The sequence below is a fragment of the Lipotes vexillifer genome, unplaced genomic scaffold, assembly GCF_000442215.2.
Source record: "Lipotes vexillifer unplaced genomic scaffold, Lipotes_vexillifer_v1.1 scaffold559, whole genome shotgun sequence".
In the NCBI taxonomy this organism is placed as follows: domain Eukaryota; kingdom Metazoa; phylum Chordata; class Mammalia; order Artiodactyla; family Lipotidae; genus Lipotes; species Lipotes vexillifer.
Window position 1 is genome coordinate 139,074 of NW_006781351.1, and position 18,082 is coordinate 157,155.

An 18,082-nucleotide genomic window follows, 5' to 3' on the forward strand; every position below is an offset into this window, starting at 1 on the left:
AATAATAGTGTTTTTAAAGCTTTTTTCCCAGTGAAGTAAAAGTCCTGGTTATATCATGGACCCTCACAATATTACTCTAATGTTAGAAGGAATAAGTATTAAGATTTTTATTTTACAGAGAGAAAAAAATGCAAGAAAAATTTACATATTCATATAACCAGTTAGGTGCAGACAAAGAAGTAAAATTAGCCATCCTTCTTGGGCATAATAAGAGGGTGTTTTTCCCCTCACAAATTAAGACAGTTTTCCATCACCTCACAGGTTTTTACTGTACCTTTACTTAATTCTAGAACACATCATAATACAATTCTAAATTTACTATGCTAGCTTAGCCACAAAAATAATAATGCTTTCTCTTATGATCATCTTTTCTCAAACAATTCTCTTAATTTTTCCTTATTTGTCTGTGTAACATCTCCAAAAATTGAGAATGATAATCATTGTCAATGATAGTCACTGTTGATGTATCTTGTCTACTACTTACTATCTTATTTAATCAAAAAAATGCAAGAAATTAAGCAAAAATAAAGAATTGCAATCTGTGTATTAAGAAGGAAAAGGAAAGATCATGTCCATGTAACTTCATAGTGATAGGAAAAGCCTAAATGAAAGAGTCAGCTGTCTAATCAAATTTCTTTCAGTAGAAATTGGAATGGAAATTTTTTTAAAGCCCATACCCTTTAAAAAAAAAAACAAAACCATTTTATCACATACTTTCTAGTCCCTGACTTTGAAAAATTTTTGTTGTTTATTTTTCTTTCATTTTATTCGCAAAATTAACACAAGAAAATGCAATTTCTAAACTTTAGAAAGAATGTGACCAACATATAAAAACATGTACAGTAAAATAAATTTTCATTGGATCAGTCGGCCCTTGAACACTTTAGGGAAATTTCTGTTTATTCTTTCCTCCATGTCATATCAAATGCTTTCTCTGAGAGAAGGGAAATGTGTCTTTTTTGTGCCTTTCCCATATTTTATTACAGAAAGGGTCATTCTCCCATAATCCAAAGAAAAAAGCTGAAGGAGAAAAGAGGGGTAGGAAAGAAAAAGTGAAGAAAGGGAGAAAATATATTTGTTGAATGAGAGCTATGTGCATTTACAATCCATTTTATATGTCTTTTTTCATCTTTATTTTAACCCAGTGATGCATTTCTTTTCACCATTCTACGGAAAATCATAACAAGTGTTAGGGATGTTGAATAATTTACCCATTTCCCTTACTCTGCAGTATCCCATACTTAATAATTTAAAATTACAATTCACTCAGGAAAGTATCCTAGTTATAATGACGTGGAATTACTAAACATTTTTTACTTAGCTCTCACAAAAGTACTTGAATTACCTGTAGATATGCCAGACTCTATGAGGAATTAGAGTTCCAGGCAACCTTTGATAGATGGCTCAAAAAATTCTGATGATGAGTTTGTTTGGATCTCAGAGTCCATTTCAGTATACAGAGTAGGGTTATGGATTAAAAGAAATCAATCAGCCACAATTCAAAAGATAATTATTAATCAGATTCTTCCTGACAGTTTTCCAAAAATACTTATGCCCAGTGAGGAAACACAACTCAGAAGGTCAGGGGAAATTATTTTATTCCTGGCTATATCATGTATATATGTATGTATGATACATATGCATGATATTGGGCAGGTCATTGAATCTCTCAGAATCTCACATTCTTTCATCTATGCTAATTACTCTTAAAGATAATTTTATAGGTAAAACATATTTCATTTATTATCTACTTAATAAAGGAATGAGATTACATGTAATTTCACTTCTTTTCTAAGTAACTTCCCCCCCAAAGGCCCTTAATTTTTCTTTATGAAATGAACTTTTCAACTGGAAAATTTTAAAGAACTTATTCATCATTCTAGTGGGAGCAAAATCAAATGACCCCAAATCTCTAAGTGTTATGCACATGTTGAATAATGAGAAATAAACATATACTTAAAGGTATGTTCTTCACTACAATTCATAGGGAGAAGATGGTCTCTTCATTTTGGTAAATGAATGTTGACCTCCTTCACATAACACAAAAATACTTTGTATTATGTGAAAATACTTTGAAAAAAATACTTTGAAATGGATTATAACCTAAATGTGAAAGTTAAAACAGTCGACTAGGAGCAATATTAAGAAATCATTTTCATAACCTTGGGGTTTGACAAAGATTTCTTAAAACAGTCTCAAAATAGCACTAATGAAAGAGGAAAAGATTAAAATTGGACTTGATTAAAATTAAGAAGAGTGAAAAGGAAAATTGAAGTCAGAAAATATTTGCAAAACATATCTTCAATAAAGAACTTGTATCAAGAAAAAATACAGTACGCCTGCAAACCAATAAGAAAAAGATTGACAATCCAATTAAAATGGGCAAATGACTCAAACAGAATTAACAAAAGATAATGAAATGACCAACAAGCCTGGGGAAAAATGCTCAACATAGTTAGTCAGCAGATGAATGCAAATTAAGCCACAATAATATACCATCACACCCCATAAGAATGGTTACAGTGAAAAAGACTGACAATACCAAACAATAGAAGGATATGGAGCAATTGGAGCATTCTTACACTTCTAATGGGAGTAAACATTTGCACCACTCTTTGATGAAATGTTTTGGCAATATCTGCCAGATCAAAACATATTCCCTATGATCCAGCAATTCTACTCTGGGATATAGCCAAGACAAATGAGTGAATCTGCCTGCCAAAATATGTGTGGAATGTTCACGCAGTGTTACTTATGATAGCCCAAAGCAGTAAACAACCCAAATGTCCATCAACAAGAAAACAAATAAACTGTGGTATATTTATGTAATGGGATATTAACACAGCAATGAGAAGAACAAACCACCACTACACGCAATAACATGAATGAATCTTGTAGATTTCACTTCCATTGAAAAAAGCCAGTTACAAAAGCGCACATAACTTATTCCATTTATATAAAGTTCAAAAACAGGCAAGACTGATCGATAGTGGTGGAGTTCAGAATAGTTATTAACTTGGAGAAGAACATTGGGTAGGAGAAGTTTTGAGGGAGCCTTCTGGGGAACTGAATTGTGCTACGTGTTCTGGATAATGATCCACCACACAGATAGACACATGTAAACATTTATCCAGCTGAGCTATACATTTAAGGTCTGTAGACCTAACTGTTGCTTATAAGTTATGTCTCTAAACACAAAAGAAATGTTAAAATAAAAAGAATGTCAAAATTTCATTCCTCTTCTAGTCTTCATAAAGTCAGTATAAAGCTTTGATTGGCATGGATGGGGTGTGGGGTTAAAAAAACCCCTAAAATATCAGTATTTCTTCAGGTCAACCATTAAATAATAAAATTAAATTAATGTGAACCAATTAATGTTGAAAGTAAAATTCAACAGTGATTATAGCCTTCACATTTAGAATTTAGGGGAAGGACAGCAGTTCAAAGAGTCAATTAGAATTGCGTCTGCTAAGTGCCCATTATCCAGGTTTATTATAAGAAATTTATACATCCCAAAATATGCTCAGCTGTTTCCTCACACACACACACACCCTGGTCTCTTTCAGAGATAGGTGAATAGAGCAATTTTTAAAATATTTTATGAAGAAGAAATTATTTTAAGCCATTGGAGTCTTCTATCATAAAGGAACATGTCCAAAGGAATAGAAAAGTTTTATACTTTGAAAGAGTAACATTAAATAACACCTTTGTGGACTAAAGGAGCTAATCCAGGTTTTAAAGTATCCAATTGCTTATAGGATGGTGGTTGTATATTTGGAGATTCTGGTTCTTCATTCATCTTCATTTTTTTTTTTTTTTTTTGACCCTTGAATATGTCTCTTATTGACTGTCCTGCTGGGCTAGAAACACAGTCCTTTTAAATAACCCAAATGCCAGGAATCAGAGAAGTCTTTCAGCTCTGAGCAAACACAAATTTTGTTTTGCAATGCACACCTTTTAACCTGTCTGAATACTTACCTTTTGTAATCCTAGAAACTGTTCAGGTAAAATGGCCACTGTTATGAGGTTTCAGCTACACTTGAAAGACAAATATCCAGTACTAACAATCTCCTAATAAATGCATATTTGGTCTATGTGGTATTCTCATGGTCATTCACACATAGTTCTGAACAATTTTTGCTACAAAGTCGTACCACAGACTATCTAAATATTTTACTCTGCTAGATTTTTTCGCTTACTTTTTGAAATGCCACAAGTTACCTTCAGTCTAAATATTGGAACAATTTCTCTTAAATTACTAAGGATTAACAAGACACAGCTGATATTGCCTATTGGAAAGCAGGAAGGACAGAGAAGCATACCGATAACAAAGTTGGCCTTAGAGGATGACTGCCCATACTGTTGCTCAATGTACTTTGGTTTATAAGTCACCATGCCAAATAAGGAATTGAACTGAACGGTGCTTGCACACAAATATAAGAAGTACACTGGATTTCCAAAAAGACTCTTCAGTGATGGAAGAAAATCTATGAGACAAAAATAGCATGGAGTAATTAAAGACAGTGTCACACTTGGCAGAAGATACAGCCATGGCATCAGGGCTTAGAGGCTGAGTCTCATTGTCATGGTTCTGAGGAGCATTTACAGTGTGGTACACACACTCACTCTAGATATTAAGCCATTGGCACAAGCCAAGGCTGAGTTCCAGCTAGGCTCAGATCCAGACATAAGCACTCACTTCTACAGGCATAAAATCTAGATTATGAATTAGAGTGTCAGACAGGAACAGATTCCTCTGATGTGGGATAAGAATACTCCCTCACCATTGAGCTGGGAGTCATGGACAGGACATTAAGAACTTGAGTTTTCTGGTCTCTCTCCTTCAAACTTGGGTCATGGGTGCAGAGAAGGGAATATGAAAGTTATCTCCAGTTAATTATTGTTAGAAATGAGCTTTGGCATTCTCCCTTCTTCTACACAGACAAACAGAAATGTGATGATTTTCTATAAATGCCAGTATTGCTGGGCCAGTTGAGGGGGACCAATCTTTCTCATGGCCACCCTTTTCCACGTGGAGGGAATTCACTAGAACATGTCTGACCTTTGGCCCTATGCCACACTCCTTTGATCACTAGTGGGACACATGCTCTGGAGCACATTTTCAAGTGGGTGGATGCCATCTGTTAAAAGGCCACAAGCCCTGAAGATTCACTCTTTTCTGTCCATCCAGATGAATGTGAAAAGGCCCTCCCAGGGAGGGGCAGTTGCAAGGTCTACACTGAGGAGGTGTAAAGGTGGGGACAGCAGCAAAGAAGGTTATCAAGACTCTGGGTCAAGTTCTTCAATCAGTTTTCCAGTAGTAAAGCTGACTTTTTAATAATCTTCATTTCTGCTTCCTGTACAGTTTCTCAGTTTTTTCTGAACACATGAAGTGGAGAGAGGGGTATTATTTATAGATCGCCTATAAAGTTTCAACAGGAAAATAGAAAGTGTTTCAAAATCAAGGAGAATCTGGCTCACCTCTTGCCATTTCCATGATTTTTGCTTTTTCTCCAAGAGGTGTTTGGTAGTCTGTGTGATCATCCATAATAAACTTAGATTTCTCAGAGGAGGAATTGGAATCCTCTCTGCTCCGGGGTCTTGGTAGACTCCTTGGTAAATACCAGAAAGGCACAGCTGCCAGAAGACTTATGCTTCCTGCTATTAGATAACCAAGCCACCAGGCACCCACCCACTGTGGATCCTTTGGGGTGATGGTTATATGATCTGAAAAAGAGAGAGTGTGGCCAAAGAGCATATACAGCAAAGCTAGTGTGTTGAAGAGTCCTCTTTTTTTTTTTTAAAAAAAAAAATCCAAATGTTACCTCTATCACATCATAAAAATACCTAATAATTCATACATGGTAACCTTTTCTAATCTGAACATTATTGTTATCTTGCTTTTTCAAGGAAAGAGGGTGTTTTCAGAGCATGATTATTTCTCCTTTTGTTTCTTTGATTAAAAGTATAGAGTCTACATACTGGAAGGGGTCTCACTCTGCTCTGGGCTTCTGTCTGGACCCATGACAGGAAAAAAGCAACATGTGAGAAAAAATTATGAGGGCTTAAAACCTTCTGCTAGCTACCCCACATGAGTACCATTTTCATCTGATTTACATATTGAATGTTTGTCTAAGACTTTACTGGAAGAAAAAGTTACGCCCTATGCCCTCTGGCCCAAATATAGTCTGAGCCACTCAGAATGTTATTTATTAAATGATGATTGAGAATACTTCAGACCTATTCTAGGTCCAAAGCAAGATTTGTATATGTAATTAAAACATCAATATCTAATCATCATAAAATTTTATTTTTGATACTATTTCTTATTTGACTAAAAGGTAAGCATTACAAAGTTTTTTGACCAAATCAAGTTTTTTTTCTGTATAAGAACCTATGAAACATATTATTATACTCTACCTCTGCAACATTCTATGAGAATCCTTTGACAACTAGGCTCAATTGGTACTACGTTATACTCATTACAGTGTTTTAACTAGTTTACCACTGCATGTGCGTTGCTTCCCTTTCACAATTTTTCTCTGTACCACTCATCACACCAACACTTTCTTATGTATATCAGTCTCCACGACCAGATTTTAAACTTCATGAAGTAAAGGAACGCAACTATTAGGTTGGCCAAAAAGTTCACTCTGGTTTTTCCATAACATCTTACAGAAAAAGCCGAGCAAACTTTTTGGCCAGCCCAATATCTTGTTCGCTGTGGTAGAACATCACTTGAGATAGAGTAGATGTGAAATAAATTTGGTAGTAATAATGAATAAATAAAATTTTTGGAATGTGTATTCCAGGTTATGTGATTAAAAAAGAACAACTAGCCCAAGGGTTTTGCATTCTTTTTTAACACACAATAATCATTTATAATATACACTAATGACAATGCAATTCCAGAATTTATAAAAATGAAACTTGTTTTCTTGTTTTTTAACTGCATTCTAGGGTGTCTTTAAAAAAACCAGATGAATTTTATCTATGTCAAGGGACTACCTCTTATATAAGGAAAGAAACAAATTAATAACTATGGAAAGATGAGGCCTCCATTTATTCCCTCCACAAGCTTTCACCCAGAAGGAAAGTTAGTCTCACTGTAATATGCCTTCTACTAAAAAAGACTCGTACATTAAATAAGGAAATTTTAGTTGCCAGAAGACTTTCAATCTTTGGCCTTTCTGACAAGTCCAGAAATATGTTATCAATTGATGTGACTGCAGTAAATGTTGATTCACCTGAAACCAACAAGAGCCAACAAGTAACCACAGTTGTTAGTCTTAACTAAGCTGGAATGCCTTTGAACTGGGAAACCAGAAGTGGAAACTAATACATCCGAATAACAAACTATGGGTCATCCGGTTCTAATCACCACCTATTTTTCATATTCCATACACATACAGTCATGTGTGTTGATTGTATCAGTAATAAGTTTTCCATGGATTATTTCCACTTTATGAAAGACTACCATCCTGTCATTTTATAGAAAGGCAACTTGATATTTTCTATACTATTCCTATTAAAAAATTACAGTAACTAAATAAAGTAAATGAATAAATAGAAATAAACTCCCTTACCTAGATTTACAAAGCCAATGTCAACATACAGTTTGGCACATAATGAGCCTAACAGGAAGCCAAAGATTGGTCCTATAATTGCAACCGTCTGCACACACCCTGCACCAAAAAAAAAAAAAAAAAGTGCTATTTCTTTGCTCTTGTAAATTAATTTTTAAACAAGAAATGTGCATAAGATTCAGTCACTGAAAATGTTTCCTCAACTCTTCCCTTAAGTGTTCTTGATTTGTCAATTTTTCAACCTCCTTGAATCGGAAATAAGTCCTCCTCAGTGTTGAAAGAAGGATGAACATTTTTAAGGCATTAATTATCTCTTAGGAAGAAAATAACACTAAGACTCTGAAGAAGTTAATTTCCCCAAATGGAGCAAATTTTACTCCCTAGGCTTAGATTCCCCCTAGTGATAAAAATCAGAATTATACTATTTAGACAATCTTTCAAAAACCTTTTATGGTCAGTTAAGCATAAAACTTGTTTTGACATTAAAATTGATTTCTTCCATGTTAATGAAATGTGCTTGCATTCAGAGCTCCATCTGCAAGTGCAGTAACTATGCAGCCAGCAAAGGAGCTAGACTTGGGAGAGGGGAGAGGTGTCCTCTGGAACGCTCACGACCCACCTGGGCAGCTTTAACAGGCAGGTGGAGCAGATCTCCCAAATGACACCATTTCTAGTAACCAGAAAGATTGCTCTTCCTTGCAAAATGTCTCCCATCTGCCTTTCATTTCATCACTGAGCTTATGCACATATCCCTGGGAGAGTGATTTAAATTAACTGGAGGAGTAAATAGCAGTTACCAGATCCTTTTCAGAATAGAAGAGAGGGCAAAGCAGAGTGAGCAGGCTCTGAGCTCCTGGACAGGACAGGGACGCCCTGACGCCTGTGTGCATCTCGGCTGCAATCTTTCCTCTGGTCCCCAGAGTAATTGCCTAGCATGTGCCATGGAGCTTCTGTTCCAATTCTAGGTCCTAATCTATGCTACAGTTTTCCATTAGAACTGGTGCCCTGTTTTTAACTACAGCATGCTTGCGTATCATCAGAGACCTCTGGAGTTCTGTGTGAGTAGCCAGGGAAGAACCATACTATGGACCTACCTACAGCCCCCTCAATGACTTTAAATCTTGTCCTTCTGTCTCTGGGGGTGAGACTCTCAAAAGCTCAGAACCCCCAAAATCAAGACTAATGTATGAAACAGAGCAAATTTAGCTTCCGAGACATAAGAGGCATTCAATAAATACTGCTTCCATTCGTTTACCTTTGGAGTTTGCTATATTTTGGGTTTTGTGATTTTAGCTGCTGGTTTATCTGCTGGGGCCAGTCCAGACATATGGTTGGCTCAGGCCTTGCTCTTGTCTTTCTTCTGTATCCATGAAGATACTTGCACAAGTCATATATCACAGCAGTTGAGCTCACAGATATTTTCTTTTAATCTGATATTCTTTCCCGAATGCAATAGGTCCTTCTAACTGAAGTTTCTTCGCTATCCAAATCCTCAGTGTGGACTTCAGAAAAATGCAAACTGAATAAAGGAGTTGGATATGAAGTATAAAACATTCCACACCCTATTTAGTTGAGAATGAAGTTGAGAAAACCAGGTACCCTGTATCCCAAGAAGATGAATGAGGTGGACATTACCAATATAGAAAGCCGCATTGTCCTCATTAGCAAAATCATCAAGGTAGGCGATGCCTAGAGGCTGAATGGGAGTTTCTCCAATGCCACGAAGAAGGTTCCCCAGGAAGACATAAGCCCACATGGAGGAGCTGGCATCAATTTCACATTCTTGAAAGGAAAGCAAATGAGGTTGAAATTTGATCACTATCGAAGTTAAACATTTATTCAGCGTGTCTACAGGTTGTCCTGAAGTTGCATTAGAATGCAGAAGTGAAATTTGCCATAAACCTAATTTGATTGGAGTTTGAGCAAGATATTTTAGGCAGTGTAAATCCCCCAGAGAACAAGGAAATCTAATGCTTCTTGTTCCTGTCCCCTTATTTCTTATTTTCTTTCTTTTTATTTCATATTTATAATGAATTCTTTGAATTTCTACACTCCAGTAACATTCAATATCCTGTCTGGGACAAAATACAAAAATTTGAACAAGGCTTTTCTCACCTTAATCTTCAAACTTTTCTATTTTGCAACAGAAATCACTTGTAATTTTATTGCTGAACAAGTTTTATCTGAAATTCAAAATTTTATATGGGTTATACTCCAAATTTGAACAGCCTTGCCTACAGTTATAACTGTTTGACAGTGAATGGCCATGTTAAGGGCTCACGTTTCAGAAACAAATTCGTATAAAATGTTAAAACCTTATATGCCTCAGTTGTATAACTATTCCAACAAAAAGAACCTTTTTGACAGTATTTTTAGAGGGAAATTCAAAGCTAACAATTTAAAAATGCTTCATAAAAGTCATGTCTTAATATGAACATGTGAAGTGGAATAATTACTCCCATATAATAAATTAAACATACTTTGAAGAGTTTGGTGACTTTAATAAAAGCAATAATATTAACCATCTATAAAAAATCACCACTTCTGGATGCTCCCTTTCTGCAAGGCACTGGGCTAAGTGGTTTGCAGACATTTTCAAATTGAATTCTCCTAATAATTCTATGAGGCAGGAGATATCTTCTCCTCTAGTAGTAACCTTGAAAGTGATTTTTGAAGGTAAAGTATGGGTTATGAAGAACTGGGGTGAACGCTTTTGTATAGATGAGTCAGACTCTGTGACAGAAAAGATTACTGTGTAGTCATGTTGCTTTTAGTTCTGATTCTGCCTCTTCTAGAAATGTAGCCAAGTGACCAGGGATTTTTCACTTATCTTCTCTGGATTTCTATTCCACTCCCCAAAATATAATGGGGACTCCTTTTTAAAAATTGATTCCAGGGCTTCCCTGGTGGCACAGTGGTTGAGAGTTCGCCTGCCTATGCAGGGGACACGGGTTCGTGCCCCGGTCCGGGAAGATCCCACATGCCGCGGAGTGGCTGGGCCCGTGAGCCATGGCCGCTGAGCCTGCGCGTCCAGAGCCTGTGCTCCGCAACAGGAGAGGCCACGACAGTGAGAGGCCCACGTACCGAAAAAAAAAAAAAAAATTGATTCCAATGTCAGTTCCAGCCCTGACATTTGTGGGGTTCTATGCTTGTTGGTAGAGGAGTCTTGTAGATAAGTGTAGACACCTTAGCTTTGTGCTTTCCAGTACAGCAGCTACAAGCCACATGTGGTTATTGAAATTTAAATTAATAAAAATTACATGAAATTAAAATTCCATTTCTCAGTCACACTGGCTATATTTCAAGTACTCAGTAGTCTTGTGCAACTAATAGCTATTGTACTGGACAGTATAGATACAGAACATTTCCATCATCACAGAAGTTCCCGTGGAGAGCTCTGTTCTAGAGTATTTGGGTGAAATGGGGTTTGTGCGCAAAGCATTTTTGAGAAGAATTCTCTATTTACCCCACTAACCCCTTTAGGATAAGCCTTGTGTCCACTATGTCTAATATCCACATAAATCTATGACTTTAAGGGAGCAGGATCTCATCTAAAGGAAATAAAAGGATGAGTTGTGAGTCTTATACTCTGGACCTGCCAAATAACTTGTCTCTTTACATTAAAAAATTTTTATTCCCCACCCTAAACCCTATGTCTCTCTTTTTAACATTAAAGGCTTAAGTATTTCCTAACTAGTTGTATTGTCATTTATACCATGTCTCTCCCCTGACTGTCAAAACCAAGAACAAAATAAAATATCTTCAATGACTGTACATTGTGTACAGGTGAAAGTCCAAATTCTTTAGCTCATCTCCTTGCCTCTTTATATGGACCTGAATTAAACTTACTATCCATTATATTCTTAAATAAACAAGCCCTCTGTTCTCATCCATTGATTTTTATATGCCCTCCTGAATTTACCTATTACCTTCTTTCACATTTGCTTTTTCTTCTAGAATGCTTTCTTTTCATATAGCATGACAGGGTAAATTTGTTTACATGTTTATGATCACCCCATTTTCACCACTCATATTTCAATATTTCTTTTAATCTTTTGGCCCTTCCCTTCATTCAAACAGCCAGACTTCTCAGGTTCATTGACCAGGAAAAGGACATCTCAGAAGGAAGCATTAATGAGGATGTTAGGGGAGTGAAAAAGTTTTATGGTGTAGATAAAAGATTTAGGTGAGTAGCAGGTATATAAAGAAGGACTTCCACACTGCCTCTGTAGAAATGGATTCCCCAGCCTAGGGGTAGGGAGTAAGATAAGGGTGGTGGGGAGGAGGTGTTGAGCATATTTATGCTAAAAGGCTATGGAGAGAGATTTGGAGCACCTGCCAGTGCAGCATCCCAGAGACATAGCAGACACCTGTGGGTAGATTCATGGACTCCATGAGTGAAGAGAACCTGTGCCACTGTGGCCAGGAAGAACTCAGGGAGGTAGCAAGATCCTGAAGATGAGATGGCTGCCCGGTATAGCTAGGCATCCCTGCCCCTGCCTCTTCACAGAGTTTCCAATGCCTAGAGTAACACAGAAGAGATGGTTCCCATGCTCCCAAGGGTGGCCCACACATAGCCTTGCTTTGCAGTATGGGTCAGCCATGTGGAATTCTGGATATGCTAACGAAATTCCCCAAATCCTCTCTTGTGTGGAAAGCAGAATTATTTCCATGTTTCCATGATGGTCACTTTTGCATCAGAGAGAGCCACTGTGCTAAAAAGGATACGAACATGGACATAAGATGACCCCAAGGTGACATGTATGAACAAACACTGTGGCCAGAGGGATTTTAGATATTTAGGCTGACAGGACTACTGATAACACCAAGACCTCCCCTCCCACAATCTCCTTTACTATAATGTAAAGCTCCCTGGAATGTAAGCAACCCCTGGGAACATGGATAGAGGTTAGGGACAAATTGACTGAGATTACGTTTTTGCCATGCTGGTGAAAAGGGGCTGAACATAGAAATCAAGTTGAGTTTGGGGGAAAAATATATTTCTTTTATATTTGAGCAATGGGCTGAGATTTGTACATGCTAAACTAGTTTTACCCTGTTTCACAGCTTGCTTTGTTTGGAACTACTGGAAGCTTTGCTCAGTCACCAGCAATTAATGCCCCATCTTTCCATAATATTTGATTGCATATTTTCTTAGGATCTCATCTGTGCTTTATATTCTAGGAATTTTTATGGCACTATAATATCTCAACTTAAGTAGTAAAGCTTTTGACAGCAAAATATCACATAGATACTTTTTGTTCATATTAAAGCACCTATAACGTCTTTCAAAAGAGCTTGTTTAGTCAAGTAAAAAATAATCATCTTACCATTATTTATTTTGGATTGTGATTTTTCCATAACTGAGATTGGTAACGGACTGTTTGACCCCAGGAAACATGGAGAGATGCTGAAAGTGGAATTGGAGAAGGGAGAATACCTTTCATATCTGTACCTGTATAAAAAAAGCATTTTCTTTACTACGAGCTCATTTAACATCATGCTAAAAATATTATATGTGTACTACTTGACTCATTAGGGGACCTGGTTGAGTTTACAGCTGTCGCAGAATCTGAATCACTAAACCAAACCAGCATTTAGTTCACAGATATTACACCATATCTGAACCAATTACCCAGTGTCATGAAAGAAAATAAAAGAATGATTTAGAGGCTCATTTTAATATAAAATAATGACTGTAATCACCTACTCGATTGGTGAAAAAATATCCAACCTTTCATAAAATCATGATTATCTCTAAAAGCAATAATTTAACAATCATGGCCATTGGCACACTGTACTTAGAGTTGTAAATGTAGCAGAACACCTGAAATGTGGTTTCTAGAGAACCGATAATGATACATGGGCTTTTTGAACCATTTTTCCAGATGGTATCCTTTTCCTCTTCAGTTTATTAATCTGGCTGTAAGTTATTTCTAATTTCACCCTTTCCTCTGTTTATAAGGTTACCATAGCAGCTGGATTGAAGAGCCAGTGCCGAATGGTAGGGTTGCGGTCATTCTAACTACGGCCCCCCAGTGCCATACTCCCTCTCAAATTATCCTTTAGGAGCCAATTTCTTTGCTCTACATGCACCCTTCAGAGTAGAGGTACCTGATAAAAGGACATCACATCACCTTGATTCTCATTTTGTTCAGGCACTATGTGACTAAAGGCTAATAATCATAGTGATGTTTGAAATATCAATAGTAAAAACCTATTCAGCATGATAGGGACAAGATATATTGAGTTATTAACATATTCAGATTGATAAGTCAGTTACCTTATTATCAGTGCTGCATAACCTACACCTCAGTGGGTCTATGAACCCCACTGGAAAAGTAAGAACATTTTTGTATGTATGTGAGTATTTAAGGGAAGAGGTTCATAGTTTTTGTCACTTTTATCAAAATGGGTCCCTGACCAAAACTGCTTAAGAACCACTTAATGACTGTTTTTTAATTTCTAGCTACAGAGGAGAGCATTTAGTATTAAAGTCATGGTAAATATAATTTTCTTTCTTTAATATAATTCCAGAGATACCAGAGACTATTATAATGCCTAAAGACTCTTTAAGATGACTGTCAATAGCAATTAAGTAGCATTTTGAAAATTTTTAATTACTTGAGCTTTCAGTTTAATCTATCAAAAGGCAACTGCTGTATGCATAATTATTTAGATTTTGAATAAATAGAATTTTATGTAAGTGCCGCCTGTGTCACTAATTACTATCTATGACACTGAGAAAAATCAATTAACCTTTCCAAATTTCGTTTTTCTTAGTTGTAAAATGGGGATTATAGATATGGTCTGTGCCTATTTAGGTTCTATTGGATGAGACAAACAATTGAACAGGGGACCAATGGTATAAATGATTTTAAATCAGGGATGTTACTTCTGACCTGGCTCCCAACCCCGACTGACACAATATGCGTGAAGTTCTACAGTAGCCTTCTAAATAGTCTCTGCTTTCACATTTGCCCGTCCTGAGTTATTTTCCCAATCTGTAGTCACTGTGTCCCTTTAAAAATATGTCAGGGGGCTTCCCTGGTGGCGCAGTGGTTGAGAGTCTGCCTGCCGATGCAGGGGACACGGGTTCGTGCCCCAGTCTGGGAAGATGCCACGTGCCGTGGAGCAACTAAGCCCTTGAGCCATGGCTGCTGAGCCTGCGTGTCCGGAGCCTGTGCTCCGCAACGGGAGAGGCCACAGCAGTGAGAGGCCCGCGTACCGCAAAAAAAAAAAAAGTCAGATTGTGCCATTCTGCTCAAAACTCTCCTCTGTCTTCCCATCCCATTCTGAGGAGGTAAAGTCTTTGCAGTGATCTGTGTCCTTAATACCAGAGGTGTGGTCAGCAGACCAGCAGCAACAGCTGAATCTCAGCCCCAACCCCAGAGCTACTGAATCAGAATCTACATTTTACCAAGAGCCTCCGGTGATTCCAGTGTCCATCAGAGTTTGAGAAACAACCTTGACGTCTCCTCTGTACCCCCTCACACTTTCCCCTTGCTCATCCCTGCAGTAGACCACATGCCTGACTCCCTCCTCCTGCAGGAATGTCCCATTCACTGTTCATTTAGCCTGGAATCTTCTTCCCCAGATGTCTGCATGGCTCTCTCCTCATCTCTTTCAGCCCTTCACAAAGGTCACCATCTCAGTGAGCCATCCCCTGAAAACCCTACTGTAAACTGCAACGCTCTGCACACTCTTATGTGTCTCCCTGGGTTATTTTTCTCTGTAGCACTTAACATTTCTGGCATATCTCATTATTTGTCTGTTTATTTGTTATCTCTTCCTAGTAAGATCCCTGAGAGCAGAGATTTTTGTCACTATTCTCTCCCCGTTACCTAGAACAATGATCAATACATATTTATTAAATTCATGAGTTAGATGCGTAAAATAGATAGCTAGTGAGAAGCAACCGCATAGCACAGGGAGATCAGCTCAGTGCTTTGTGACCACCTAGAGGGGTGGGATAGGGAGGGTGGGAGGGAGGGAGATGCAAGAGGGAAAAGGTATGGGGACATATGTATATGTATAACTGATCCACTTTGTTATAAAGCAGAAACTAACACACCATTGTAAAGCAATTATGCTCCAATAAAGATGTTAAAAAAAATTCATTAGTTAGATGAACTAACACACATAAGGCTGAACACAGTCTGTTGGGGGTAGTCCCTCAATAATTGATATCTATAAATTTTTTTTTGACATCTTTATTGGGGTATAATTGCTTTACAATGGTGAGTTAGTTTCTGCTTTATAACAGAGTGAATCAGTTATACATATACATATGTTCCCATATCTCTTCCCGATTGCGTCTCACTCCCTCCCACCCTCCCTTTTTTAACATCTTTATTGGGGTATAATTGCTTTACAATGGTGTGTTAGTTTCTGCTTTATAACAGAGTGAGTCAGTTATACATATATATATGTTCCCATATCTCTTCCCTCTTTGTCTCACTCCCTCCCACCCTCCCTATCCCACCCCTCCAGGCAGCCACGAAGAACTGAGCCGGTTTCCCTGTGCCATGCGGCTGCTTCCCACTGGCTATCTACCTTACGTTTGTTAGTATATATATGTCCATGTCTCTCTCTCGCCCTATCACAGCTCACCCTTCCCCCTCCGCATATCCTCAAGTCTGTTCTCCAGTAGGTCTGTGTCTTTATTCCTGTTTTACCCCTAGGTTCTTCATAACATTTTTTTTCCTCAAATTCCATATATATGTGTTAGCATACGGTATTTGTCCTTCTCTTTCTGACTTACTTCACTCTGTATGACAGACTCTAGATCTATCCACCTCATTACAAATAGCTCAATTTCGTTTCTTTTTATGGCTGAGTAATATTCCATTGTATATATGTGCCACATCTTCTTTATCCATTCATCCGACGATGGGCACTTAGGTTGTTTCCATCTCCGGGCTATTGTAAATAGAGCTGCAATGAACATTTTGGTACATGACTCTTTCTGAATTCTGGTTTCCTCAGGGTATATACCTAGTAGTGGGATTGCTGGGTCATATGGTAGTTCTATTTGTAGTTTTTTAAGGAACCTCCATACTGTTCTCCATAGTGGCTGAACCAATTCACATTCCCACCAGCAGTGCAAGAGTGTTCCCTTTTCTCCACACCCTCTCCAGCATTTATTGTTTCTAGATTTTTTGATGATGGCCATTCTGACTGGTGTGAGATGATATCTCATTGTAGTTTTGATTTGCATTTCTCTAATGATTAATGATGTTGAGCATTCTTTCATGTGTTTGTTGGCAGTCTGTATATCTTCTTTGGAGAAATGTCTATTTAGGTCTTCTGCCCATTTTTGGATTGGGTTGTTTATTTTTTTGTTATTGAGCTGCATGAGCTGCCTGTAAATTTTAGAGATTAATCCTTTGTCAGTTGATTCATTTGCAAATATTTTCTCCCATTCTGAGGGCTGTCTTTTGGTCTTGTTTATGGTTTCCTTTGCTGTGCAAAAGCTTTGAAGTTTCATTAGGTCCCATTTGTTTATTTTTGTTTTTATCTCCATTACTCTAGGAGATGGGTCAAGAAGGATCTTGCTGTGATTTATGTCATAGAGTGTTCTGCCTATGTTTTCCTCTAAGAGTTTGATAGTTTCTGGCCTTACATTTAGGTCTTTAATCCATTTTGAGCTTATTTTTGTGTATGGTGTTAGGGAGTGATCTAATCTCATACTTTTACATGTACCTGTCCAGTTTTCCCAGCACCACTTATTGAAGAGGCTGTCCTTTCTCCACTGTACATTCCTGCCACCTTTATCAAAGATAAGGTGACCATATGTGCATGGGTTTATCTCTGGGCTTTCTATCCTATTCCATTGATCTATCTTTCTGTTTTTGTGCCAGTACCATACTGTCTTGATTACTGTAGCTTTGTAGTATAGTCTGAAGTCAGGCAGCCTGATTCCTCCAGCTCCATTTTTTGTTCTCAAGATTGCTTTGGTCTTTTGTGTTTCCATACAAATTGTGAAATTTTTTGTTCTAGTTCTGTGAAAAATGTCAGTGGTAGTTTGGTAGGGATTGCATTGAATCTATAGATTGCTTTGGGTAGTGGAGTCATTTTCACAATGTTGATTCGTCCAATCGAAGAACATGGTATATCTCTCCATCTATTTGTATCATCTTTAATTTCTTTCATCAGTGTCTTATAATTTTCTGCATACAGGTCTTTTGTCTCCTTAGGTAGGTTTATTCCTAGATATTTTATTCTTTTTGTTGCAATGGTAAATGGGAGAGTGTTCTTGATTTCACCTTCAGATTTTTTATCACTAGTATATAGGAATGCCAGAGATTTCCGTGCATTAACTTTGTATCCTGCTACTTTACCAAGTTCATTGATTAGCTCTAGTAGTTTTCTGGTAGCATCTTTAGGATTCTCTATGTGTAGAATCATGTCATCTGCAAACAGTGACAGCTTTACTTCTTCTTTTCCGATTTGGATTCCTTTTATTTCCTTTTCTTCTCTGATTGCTGTGGCTA

General features: G+C 37.4%; 1 protein-coding gene across 3 annotated transcripts in view; it reads right to left on the reverse strand.

Moving 5' to 3' along the window:
* SLCO1C1 (solute carrier organic anion transporter family member 1C1) overlaps positions 1-18,082 on the reverse strand; it is a 61,839-nt gene that overhangs the window by 16,604 nt on the left and 27,153 nt on the right. For 2 of the 3 annotated variants that reach the window (XM_007454599.1, XM_007454597.1), the window contains 5 exons: positions 12,917-13,041; positions 9,222-9,368; positions 7,587-7,685; positions 5,482-5,727; positions 4,323-4,487 (listed from right to left, as the gene is read on the reverse strand). In XM_007454599.1, coding sequence (XP_007454661.1) covers positions 4,323-4,487; positions 5,482-5,727; positions 7,587-7,685; positions 9,222-9,368; positions 12,917-13,041 — 782 coding nt within the window. The remainder of the gene's footprint in view (positions 1-4,322; positions 4,488-5,481; positions 5,728-7,586; positions 7,686-9,221; positions 9,369-12,916; positions 13,042-18,082) is intronic. The other variant, XM_007454598.1, reaches the window with a different exon arrangement.